We start from the raw sequence: 12,555 nt of genomic DNA on the forward strand, positions 1-12,555 counted from the left end.
AACTTATTGCATGACCTAAGCTGTGTTAAAGAGAGCACTTGATGAAATGAACGCTCGAGAGAACTCAAGGACTGTCTTCTTGTGATATGAACTCCGTACCACTATACTACGCAGATCCTGTTGTAATTCTGCATAATATTGTTTGCACTATATCGTTTATATAAGTTTATAATGGTGCTGGTTAAATATATTCTTTTGAGCATATTTTAATAAAATTACTCTCATATATAACATAACTCGTTTCTTTTATTATAACACGCATCCTGCAAGTTATACATGAATTTAGCACCTGTAATAATATTTTAATTTTACAAATATTTCATGAATCTCAAAAATACGTCACATTTAAGCATAATTTTACTAAAGGTTTAGATATTCATTTCAATAATCAAGCTATTTCAACAATGAAGAAAATTCTAAATAAAAAATCAGCACGGATTATTGCCTTCGATAGATTATGAAGTTCCTTTTCTAAAAATTTGAAGTCTCTAGGTTGAAATTTGTACTAAGAGAAATCGTGAATTTTCGTGAAGGGTAAAAAATACATGGGAGAGATACGAAGAGTGTAGTGCCATCTATCGGCAAAACTGATCCCTTTAAACCAACCTTAAGTTACAAAGTGTAACTGTGAGATGTAAAACCTCAAATTCAACTTATTTTCAATTTCCGAAACACAAAATAAACGGCGAACATTCTATCCGAATATACTAACCTCTTCATACAGAAATGACAAGAATCTCTTACGACTGTATCCACTTACACATATAATTAGGCTATATCTCTGTTTGCTGTGTAAAAGGTGTTAAGTCCAAAATGTTCTAAATGTTTCAGTTTAAAAACCTTTTTATAATACTTTGTAGGGAACAATTTATGCACAGATTTAAAACAATCAACATTTCTCCAACAGTGTAAAGAGCTTAATAAACTTTGTTTTTTAAGATTTTACATAAGCAGAAACTTTTCAATCTAATCTTTGTCAAATAACTACGATTTATGATTTTTGGACTTAACACCTTTTACGCAGCAAACACAGATATACAGGGTGCGTAAAAAGTGTTACGACCAAAATGTACTAAACGTTTGAACTTAAAAACCTTTTTATAATACTTTGTGGCAGGGTTGGCTGGTTTAAACCAGCTGTTAAAAAAGTTTAAACCAAAAAACGAAAAATGTTCGTAAAAGTGTAACTATTCGTAAAATCTTAACAACACATTTGTGGGTTATCACGTTTAACTCCCATATATTATTCGTACTATATTCAGACCTGAATTCCCCATTCTTTACTTAAAGAGATTATATTACAAAAGCAACTTTTTTTTTTTTTTATGTAACTTTATGGATGTTTCTTTTGTGATTTTTTTATAGTTTGTTATTATTGTTATGCAACCAAAGGAAAATTCTAAACATTGTTTCGTTTTAATAATGTTTACTATTGATAAAATACATCGAAATGCCGTATTTTTTTGGGGAGGGGGGTCATACAAACCCCACTGGAGGCAATTATTGAAATAACAAGAATCTTTGGTAATTATTTTTGTATAAATGGGTCAGAGCCAAAGTGGACTCAAATAATTCGTAACTTTATTCACTTTTCTTACTGATATGCAAAATAAGTCGTTATATTTCTTTAACCTGGACTAATAAAAGTCGTAGTGAACTAACTTGGACTAAATTAGTTCTTCTGTTCTCTGTAGTACTTTGAAATTGTCCATATGTAATTCTATAATGGTTCCACTTGTGGAATTGTTTATCTTTCAGTCCTTCTGTCCTAATGACTCTTGACGATTTATTAACAAATATGTAAAGATCAGTCAACGTATTTTTATCAGGAGTCCTTCGTGAGTGAGTCAGCAGACGTATCGCATTTGTGGCCAATTAGTCCCGGTTTCGAGTTCAAATGGAGGACAATTTCTCTTGAATGTAAACCGCTTTAAGCTTATGTGACTCCTTCCAGCATAACCCGGTTGTTGCATACTAACACCAAGGTGAAACAAGCTTATTTCTATCTATATGTGATATAAATACATAGAGCAAATTATTTAAACCCAAAAAACCGGGTTTAAACCAAAAACAAAAAACAAAAAACTGTTTTTTTGTTTTTTCAATAAAAAACATGGTTCTTGCCAACCCTGGTTTGTGAGGAACAATTTATGCAGAGATTTAAAACAGTTAACACTTCGACAGCAGTGTAAAATACTTAATAAACTTTGTTTTTAAGATTTTGCCTAAGCAGAAACGTTTCAATCTATTCTTTGTCAAATAACTACGATTTATGATTTTTGGACTTAACACCTTTTACGCAGCTAACACAGATATATAATTTCAACACAAGTTGGTGCCTTCTTCAGTATCCGTATCATGTTATATGCTTCACTCTTACAAAATCCTTTGGTATCTCAAAGGGATTAATGAGACGCATTAGACAATTACAAAACATACAAAAATACTATGGTCAATTTCTACACTTAGTCACTTATTGAAATTGCCTGGAATTTGTATCTTATCCAGAAGAATGGGGGGATCGATCCTAATATCAAACAGGCTGAACACTTCTGCATTTCGCACTTTTCATAGAAAATTGTGTTTACAGAAATGTAATCGACAGACTTGTAAAGTGTTCCTTTACGATACAACTGTAAGAGAATCTTTTCATTTTTCAATATGCATCCTATAACATCTTGAAGTAAATATTCTGAATACAGCTTTCCATCATTTCTAGTCAATCATCCGAGTTGACTGTTGTACACGTGAAATATATGTGGGATCTATAACACCCCAGCAAGGATTTACACGGACGGTGCATGAGCTTTCGTGGACGTAAGAGACTTTTTTTTTTCTGAAAATAAAAGATGCGAATGCACAGCAGCTTACCTGCCCTAGAGCGCATGTGCCACCTCTGTAAATCTTTGCTGGTGTCTTATGAATCCCATGTATACTGTCTAGCGTTAAGAAAATAATGCAGATTAAGAATACGGGGCTCGTGTTTTGAGTCCCTTTTAGTACGGAGGACATATGAGACGTGGACCTACAGCTTAACGTGGGATCCGAAAACTGAGCTTCCGCCAGGAATCGAACCTGGCTTTCCCAGCTCCAAGACGCGTACACTATCCACATAGACTCGAGGAAACTATGTCTCGTTTCGGACAATTTACATGGAAAACGTTATATCAAAAAAGTAATATTTGAGGAAGTTATTTACCTAGCCAGAAAATATCTAATTCCTATATCAAGATAGATGCACCATTGAAAAGCTCGCCGTATTACATGCCACTATAGTTCAAGAAGAATGGAGAAATAAGTGTCATGTAACAGCATAGATACAGCATTAAAAATGTGCTTCTTTCCATGCAGTTGTATTAATTCCTTCTATGGTACGTACGTGTATCAGGTGTACATTAGCACTGTCAGCTGATACCCTTACACAAGCACTAATGTCTCCCTAAGGAAGTGCCTCCACCGAAGCCTCCCAGCTTCGCCCTGAGCTAAAGCGGAACGGTTGCAAGACTTCCTTGTAGTTACCATCTAGCATAAGCTGGTCTTTATTTTATGCATGAATGCCCATTCTTATGATATAGCAGTACAGTGATACTATAAACCTACGTAATTAGTGGGAGTGTACCAAGAAAGTAGAATTCCAGAAAGCGTTTGGAAGTGATGTAAAAATATTTGGAAAAATTATTGATCATATTTTTACTCTGTACGAAAAAAAGTAGTAACAAAAAAAATAATTCATTTTCATCCGCTAAATAAAAACAAATTTTGCGTTCTACCAATTTACAATATAAATTCATTTCGATCATATTTTTCAATGTTCTATAAAAGTTACCTTTGTGTAGTCCACACCAGGACCAATTATTGGCAACCCATCAACATCCATTTTGAAAGTTAATTGATACAACTCATAAAGAACCACCCAAATTCAATTTCGGCTGCCTCATCTATCCATCCCGCTTACTTCACAATTCCAATTCGATGTCTGCGCCGTGACACCATGTTCTATCAACATACTTCATTATTCAAATATTATAATTTAAAATGAATTGATTTTATAAGGAAGACATTTGTTAGCATTATATATCATTATTAAATTTATTGATTTATTCCTTTACATAAATGCTCTTCTGTTTGAAGGTCCCTGATTGGAGAGAATTTCTACATAAGTTTATATATTAATTTGATTAAAGTTCTATTCCATCCGTTTCCGGTTGAGAATTGAGATGCTGCTTCTGTACCTCCGTATGTAAAATTTACCCGTTTTAATTTTCATTTCGGTCAAAATGAACGCACCACCTCCCTTGGACGAAGTTTATCAGGCTGTTTTTACTCTTTATCATAATCCGGAGAAGACTCAAAAGGAGAAAGCCTCGTTATGGCTCCAGGAACTACAAAAATCGGTAAGTTTGAAGCAAGACGGTTCTAATTTGAAAACAAAACACAGGTTTGAAATCAACATTCACTGTTAATGCTTGACAGTATGTACTTGAAATGTAAAGCAAATATAACAATAATTTTTGTCCCCTAAGCGAGGAATTCAAATTAGTGGTTTTAAATTTTTGCAGAATTTTAACTGGTTATATAAACGGAGTTTTGCTTTAAGTGACAGTAACTTTGCAAGCAAATGCTTTTCTTCTACCATGAAACGGTAAACACGATTAAAATAATAATAATAATGGATTTTTAGCCGGTACAGGTTGCGAATATACCAGCATGTAGAAATTGAAAGTTTGAGAAAAACTCGTTAATCCACAATGAAATACTAATACGTAGGGAACTTATTAATCCCGAACTTATATCTGAAGGTCAAAATGACATTTAATAATGTATAGGTAACTGTGGTGTAATCCTCCACAAGAGAAACATTCCACACACTACATATTCCAGTACAGTAATTCAATTCTATGTATTTTAAGTCCTACTTACTTCATACAGTGCCCACACCTTAATTCTCTTGTGTTTCTTGCATGCTTTCGCTTAGTTAAGTCCGTATGCTTTGCAGTGGAATAGGATAAGAATATTTTCGAGGAAGAATGTCTAATGAAATGAACATCTACCGATGGAATACGTATTTAAGGAGACTAATTATCACCCATAATATAGGGCCTATGGTGGGATATTCTCCGCACTGATTCGGTAGCATCTGTAGATTGCGTTCGAGTTCAGTTCTTGTATAGAGGGAAAGAAGAAAATTAAAAATTCAGTTCGTGCAGTTTTACGAGATTACATCAAATGAAATAATAATAAGGTACTACTGCTGTACCGCCGGGCCACACGAAAACCGAAACAAAAGGAAATATTATTTAGTTTCTCACCCAAAGTACTAGGTTGTGACCCTGGCACAGTTGGTAGTGATTATCGTTCGGAATACAGTGTGGACATATGGCATAAAAGCTAATGCATAAAATATTAACCGGTTAACTTACCAATTATTTCCAAAGGAGCGTTTCAATTTTTACCTATTTTTTATTGCTAAATTTTAACATCTAACATCTAACATTTTAGGAACAAAACGTATGGGAACAGTGTGATTATTTTTACTAAAGTCAACAATGATTTACGTAAGCCTAAAATTTGCTTTCAATAAAACCTCGAATATACTCGAGCTTGTAAACTTTGTACCGTTCAACAGTGATCAATTGTAATAATGCCCGAATATACTCGAGGTTTTAAATTATTTGTAAAATTAAAATCTCGAATATACTCGAGCTTTTCAGTTAACCGGTTAACCAATTTGTGCTAAGTAGCCACTAACAAGGACTAATGCTATCTAACCCAGTCAGGGCAGGAGCGCAACAGGGCGGCGCGAGCGTTAGCGGGGGTAGTCCGTCCGTAGGGAGGGTATATGCTTAAACGAGGATAATGGAAAAACAGTCCGTATGTCATAAAATCCATGGCTTGTGTTGCACAGCTTTGGAAGAGATACTAAAGTCCATCCAAAATGTACCGTACTAAATTAACGTAGGTTAGATTAGATTACCGGTAGGTTGGGTTAGATGTTTCTCCTATTTTTTGTACTTTCAGTTCGTTTCTACACCTACGGCAAACTGTTCGCCTGTTTAGCCTTTCACACAATTTTAACAACTGACACGACTTATTTTTCTACAATTCGACAAAACTCAAACACGATATATGACAATCTTGTCATTAACGCACCATTTCCACACTGCCTTTTCCATAAATCGTAACAAGTGTACCTCTTCGCCAAATAGTTCCTCTCCCCCCCTCCAGGATGGGCGCCGTTGTCACTTACATAATCAAAGACAACAAGTATTTTCTTAGCCTCATCTATTCCCCTCACCTGACTTTTACTCACTCTTTTTTCACAAACCAAAATAAATTCTCCACTTCATCTGGTAAATTGTCTAAAATTGGTCCGACGAAACCAGTTAACCCAATAATAAAATAATGAAAACTTCTATGTTACCCTGATAAATTTGCAGTGTTATTTGCTTGGTGGATGCCCAAATAATTGCATATAGATTGATTAGATATATGCAAGCTGCTATAAAAACGACCACCCACTCTAAAAAGATATACCAATTTGTTCAAAATGGTCACTGTAAGCAATGATTACGTATCTAACCTGGTTTAACGCAGGGCCATGCTGGTGGGCCCGCACTCTGATGTGAGCATAAAGAGCAGAAGAGAATAGACGGTGGGTATACGCAAAGACGATTTTGGTGCGTAAATCACCCACCAATCTATGTTAGGTGGTCGCTGAAAACACGAATTTTATCTGTTCTTGCTGTGCAGACTTATCTTGTTAAAGAGTTACCAATTTTTTCTTCGAAGAATTCTGACCAATTCCAAAGTTACGACAGAACTATGGGTCATTTAAACACTATGTATTGTGCAGCATTGCTACACATATGGCGTTAGGCGTGCTATTTGCATGCTCTGCTTTTCTATCGTTGTTTTCGGTAAGAGTTCACTTTGTGAAGACCAAGTGATTTTGAGTATTGTTTACGTTTTTTCTCCAATCTTGTAAATATAAAACCTCCAGCGTTACTTCACAAAACATGGCTGAAGGAGCGACAGGGAGCGAAGGAGGTTAGAAGCCCCGCAGGGCTCGTTTAAGTATTGGTTCCTATGAATGTTCAGCATAAAGTGCATTCTTACCTTGTTTTCTAATGTGTAGATTCATAAGGGTTGTTGGAAATTTCCCCATCCCCATCCTCCCCCCCAAAAAAAAAATTTTCGGGGGAGTTAGTCCGATAATAATAATAATAATAATAATAATAACCTTAATGTGATCATAGTTCCTGCAATAGTGCGTCTCACTACACGCCTAGTTTCAGAAATGTGTTACCAAAAGGTGGTCTCCAGCACAGAATACCATTGAAGAAATGTGTTTCCGAATCATGCATAACGAATTTAGTTCTTGCTCGACTAAATTCACTGTAACGGTGTTCAGCTGTAATGTGGGCTAAAAACTAATGTACCTACATTCTGTCTGTTTTTGTGGTACATATTCGCGTATTAGTGCAGATAAATGTCCTTCTCCATGTGTCAGTTGATTCCAAATCGAAAATGCTTCACTTAACGAATTTTTCAACATTACGTTTGAATGATTACAAACGAAAAAGAGTTGCATTAAAAAGGAAATAAAATCTTCTGTTATGATAATTACAAATACACAAATCAGACTTTTTTTCTGGTAGATTTTCATTCAAGCTTTTGTTCATTTCCCTTCGATATGAATTGAGTTGAGTTTGAGTGTAATGTCCCGTTCAACAGCGAGGCTACATGAGACGTGGGCCTACTGATTAACGGGAAATGCAAACCATATGATCCCTTCGATATGAAACCAAACAAGTAATCTATCACAAGATAGTAAATGAGGGCAAAAAACTTCCGGTCGCCATGTCGCCACTGGCGACTAGAAATGAGCTGGCGATCAGTGTTCAGTAGGAATGGTTTCTGCCTAAACTCACAGGGCTGTGCAGTTTCTGTTTCGCACATAAATAGTTGTCATGAGTGAGAGAAAACACGGAATGTGAAGTCTTCACAACCGACATGGAAAGTGAGATCTTCACAACGTTGTAATTCGCCCCTCCTTTCCAAGTCTGGATCGAAATCGAAATAGTTTGCCTCCTGGCGCGTCAACGCGAGATCGTTTCCCACGCTGTGTGAAACTAGAAGAGCTGGGGTACAGCCCAGTGCCAAGAATAGATCAACCAATCACATCACGACGCTAGTGATAAATAAATAAATAACAAAATAAGTAAAATATTAAAAAAAAAATGATATTCGCATGAGATACCGTTATCACTACAATCGACAACTGGTACTTCAGTGCAAAAAGAAAGCGTTACGCAAACGTGTAGTCTTAAGATATTCCTCGTTCTTTCTTAAACCAAAGACCTGGGGGGGGGGGGGGACTTTTCATAATTTGTACATGAGACATAGTGGGGACGATCATTTTTGGATTGACGAGTGCGTCAGATTTTGAAATTTTGCACCATGTAGTAAATAAAATAACTTACTAACAGGGCTTGGGCTTTATTTGCTTGGATATGCATATATAACTGCGTATTTTTAAATAAATATTTTAATATATATAATATAATATACAGGAAGTGTAAATAAAGAAAGCTGAAGATTATATTTCTTTTGAAAATCATCTTAAAACAAACATTTCTCTATACGTTATAGACAATGATTTTTTCTTTACATTTCACGTTTCATTATTTCATCATACCCCCCTTCCCCCTCTTTCCTTGTAATTATCATATGAACCCATGGTTGTTGAACAAACGCGCAGGCACTTAAATGTACTATAATTTGTTACAGCCAAAACAAACTTAACTGCTTCGAGACGCGTAGAGCTGATACAGTTAGGTGGAAACAAGGTTTACTTTAACTTATATAACTGTTCCTCGTAGTCTTTGTTAGTAAATAAAATTTCCATTGTTGAGTTGAGTCGATTTTGAGTTTAACGTCCCGCTCAGCAGCGAGGCTATATGAGACGTGGACCTACTGATTAACGTGGAATCCGAACCACATGAGCTACCGCCGGAAATCGAACCCGGGTCTCCCACGCCAAAGGCGCGCACGCTAACCGAAAATTTCCATTGTGTTTTCATGAGGTATAGGAAATGTATTTTTTAAAATTGATTGCCAGTTTTTTTTAAGTGGTTGCAAGAATTTTTTTTTATAGTTTATGTATACCGGTATATATTTAAAGAAAAGGTTAGAAAGAAATTCACATCGGAGGAAGAAAACTAAAATCTTAAATTTCCAAAAGCTATAGAATCAGAGGCTTTAGTAGAATTCATTTCGTTTGTGTGATTTCATCTGTGCTGAAGCTAAGAAATCTTCAAGGAGGAAGACGTTTCTAAATCAACGAGGAAACTAATCATATTTAACAGGAAGACTGTGAATGATCCTTTGCATAACATATACAAAAATTACAAATGATTTCATGAAATAGTAAATAACAAAATTTGTAACCTGTTGTAATAAATAAAAAGACTCAAGCTAATACAGCTAATCATAAACGATGGTTACAGCAGAATGAAATAGAAATGCAATCTTACGTCCCATAGCTATGCCGGTTAAGCTAAAGGAGACGGTGATGATGAGAAATGATTGAAATCGTGGAATGAAGAAAGGAGGAAACGGGAGAACTCCGTGGAAACTCACGCACACGGTGTTTGTCCTCCACAAAGTTCACTTGGCGGGAGCTGGGATCGAACCCGGGACCCCAAACACCAGAGGTGAACGCTCTACCACTGAGCCACCGTGGCCCCCAGAGTCAAATAGAAGAAGAGCTTATAACAGCTTTTATGGTATAAATTTAAGGACAATTAGTTTAGGTCATATTTATATTTCCAGCATGGACAATGGATATTCTAAATTTCATCAGAATAACCCTTTTTACAATGTTAATAATGCCGTCAATTCATTTGTTCTATTCCTTGATGGAGAAGGGGCGAGAATGAAAGATCAAGCCGCAATCCGGTATCGCTGTGCTGTATCGCGTACCATTGCTACTGCTCGTGATGGTTTTCATCTTTAAAAAAAAAGATCGTCATTTGTACGTATACGATTTTGTATTTGAATTTGACGAACATTATTTGCATTTGTAGTTTCTGTTTACTTTTGTCAATATATATATATATATAATGTTGTGCGTGTCGGTCTTAGTGCTACAAAGACATTTAACTAGCCCATGTCCGGTGTACGCAGTACTACAAATGAATACGGGGCGAAGTTTGACACGAAGACTGCCATGTGTATGAAATTTCTTACACACGACTCTACTGGGCAACGGCGCGTGTATGATTTTCCATACTCAAACAATATTTTGCACTTCTGTCGCATTTGTTTTATAGGTGTGTATGCAATCACAAATATATGGCGTAGAAGCCAAAATTTATGTCCACGCCACCTAAAACAGAGAAACTCAGAAACTAAAATAAAGGCGAAAACAAAATATTACTGGCGAACTCTTGCCAGTGGTGTACGAGTGATAATGGTCAACAGGTACGGTGGGAGTGAAGGTGTCAAACTTTTTTTTTTCTTTCTTCGTGAAACACAAGGAAATAATCATAGTTCCTTCAGAAAGAAAACGTTGTAACTTCGTCGCGTATTCTTTCGTAGCACTGCGACCGATGAGCTCAACGTAGTAAACAGTTACACATTTTAAATGTACAGAATGATAATTCCTGGATTTCATTTGGGTCTAGAATTTCTAACTGAATTCCGATTTTCATGCGGTTTGTGGCAAATGATCAAGGAAGGATTTATCTGACTGTGTTTACTAGTTTAAATTCATCCCGGGTAATATCGCCACACCTTAAGAAAAACAGCAAATGTTCAAAAGTGTACCTTACAATGGGAATGAGGTTTTGGATATTCGAAGCGAAATTGCGGATTACAAATTAAGCGTTAGTGAGAATACAAATGTATTGACAAATTTTTTCATGTTGAATAGCATTTATAGGTGGTTTCTTGCGACAAACGACGAAGAAATTTCGTGGGCGACCTAAGGAGTCGATAACTGACATTTACCGGGTCCGATGCTTCCTGCCTCACTCAAGCAATCCTATTTCTTCCACTATATTCACTAGTGACAATATGTGTTCCTGTTTGGAGCAAAACATGAGGCAAATTTGCTTCTAAATGCACTTTGCGTAGCAACAACAGATTTCGTTTTCCAAAATCTTTTAACGATAAACACTCATTGCTCCAAAGAGTATACCATTCTCACTGTATCCTGATCACAGTCACACAATAGCATACAACTGTACAGCACAATAATTCCCAATACAATGGCCCAGTTCCCTATTCCTTGTTGACCTTGGCAAGGTTGCCATCAAACGGTGAAGTCTCAAACCTCCGCACTACACTGCAACTCATTCCGATTGTAACAAGGTACACTGGATCTTTTTCTTGAAGCGTGGCCGATATTACCTGGGATGAATTTAAACCAGTAAACATAGTTCCATAAATCCCCCATCCTACCTTAATCATTTGCCATAAACCACATGTAAATCGGACTTCAGTTAAAAAATTTTAGACCCAAATGAAATCCATGAATTTTAAAAACATCACCCTGTATATTGTAGTAGAAATCACTTAGGTAGCGTTTTTGCAACTCTGGCGACATTATTCATTTCTTCCGTATAGCCAAGAAATCTGATGTTCGAAGGTTTATTTTAGAATACAATTCAATGTATGATCATCTGGACCCTTTCAGTTTCATTAAACCATCGATACACGACGTGAGGCGCAATCTTGGATTTTTTTTTTTTTTTTTTTAAAGGAGAGGGGGAAAGTTCGAGAAATTAGTTACGTTAAACAGTTTATAACAATATTTCTCAACCAAGTGTTATATGCAGAAGTAGATAAGCAAAAACACTTAGTTCCATAGACAACGTTAGTTTTCTGAAAAGAATAAAGTTTTTCTCTTCTTCGAAAGTTACACAATTTGACAATTCTAGGTGTTTTTACGGTTAAGTAATTTTTTATAAATAAAGAAAAGATAGTTGACGGTTGTAAGGCTTAAATGAATAATGTCATTTTTTACCTTAAAGTAAAATAGGTATATTTTCAAGTCCCTACTACTTCTAATCCTAACTATATATAAAACGTGATATAGTCGATACACGAACCTGATATAAAATAACGGGTACTTCCGGTTGACGTAGAAGGTTGAATGAAATTTGGCATGATTGTAGCTTTCAGGAACTAACCGACAGGAAAATTGCCAAAAGTGAATATTTTAATTTTTAGGGGGGATAAAGAAATCCCCCATTTTATTTAAATATATATATATAAATTTCCTATAAGCTCATGTTGTAGGTACTTGGAATTGGAATAAAAATTTAAAATTGGGGTTCACCTCTGGTGCATGGGGTCACGGGTTCAAACCCTGCTCCTGCCAAGTGAACTTTGTGGTGGACAAACACCGTGTGCGTGGGTTTTCTCGGGGTTCTCCCGTTTCCTCCCACTTTCTTCATTCCACCATTTCCCTCATTTCTCATAATCACCGTCTCTTTTAGCCTAACCGGCATAACCGTGGGACGTAAAACTCAAAGATTTCATTTCATT

General features: G+C 36.0%; 2 protein-coding genes across 3 annotated transcripts in view; one reads left to right on the plus strand and one right to left on the minus strand.

Annotated features, from left to right (window-relative positions):
- CCDC53 (Coiled-coil domain containing 53) overlaps window positions 1–4,012 on the minus strand; it is a 42,652-nt gene extending 38,640 nt beyond the window's left edge. The window contains exon 1 of the mRNA XM_081758169.1: window positions 3,827–4,012. Within this exon, the coding sequence (XP_081614295.1) occupies window positions 3,827–3,877 (51 nt within the window). The 5' untranslated portion in view covers window positions 3,878–4,012. The remainder of the gene's footprint in view (window positions 1–3,826) is intronic.
- Window positions 4,013–4,186: 174 nt separating this feature from the next.
- The window catches only part of Tnpo-SR (transportin 3), a 151,474-nt gene continuing 143,105 nt past the window's right edge, over window positions 4,187–12,555 (plus strand). The window contains exon 1 of one of the 2 annotated variants that reach the window (XM_081758167.1): window positions 4,187–4,394. In XM_081758167.1, coding sequence (XP_081614293.1) covers window positions 4,278–4,394 — 117 coding nt within the window. In that variant the 5' untranslated portion in view covers window positions 4,187–4,277. The remainder of the gene's footprint in view (window positions 4,395–12,555) is intronic. The other variant, XM_081758168.1, reaches the window with a different exon arrangement.

Source organism: Thermobia domestica, chromosome 5, assembly GCF_964235325.1.
Source record: "Thermobia domestica chromosome 5, izTheDome1.hap1.1, whole genome shotgun sequence".
Taxonomy (NCBI): Eukaryota; Metazoa; Arthropoda; class Insecta; order Zygentoma; family Lepismatidae; genus Thermobia; species Thermobia domestica.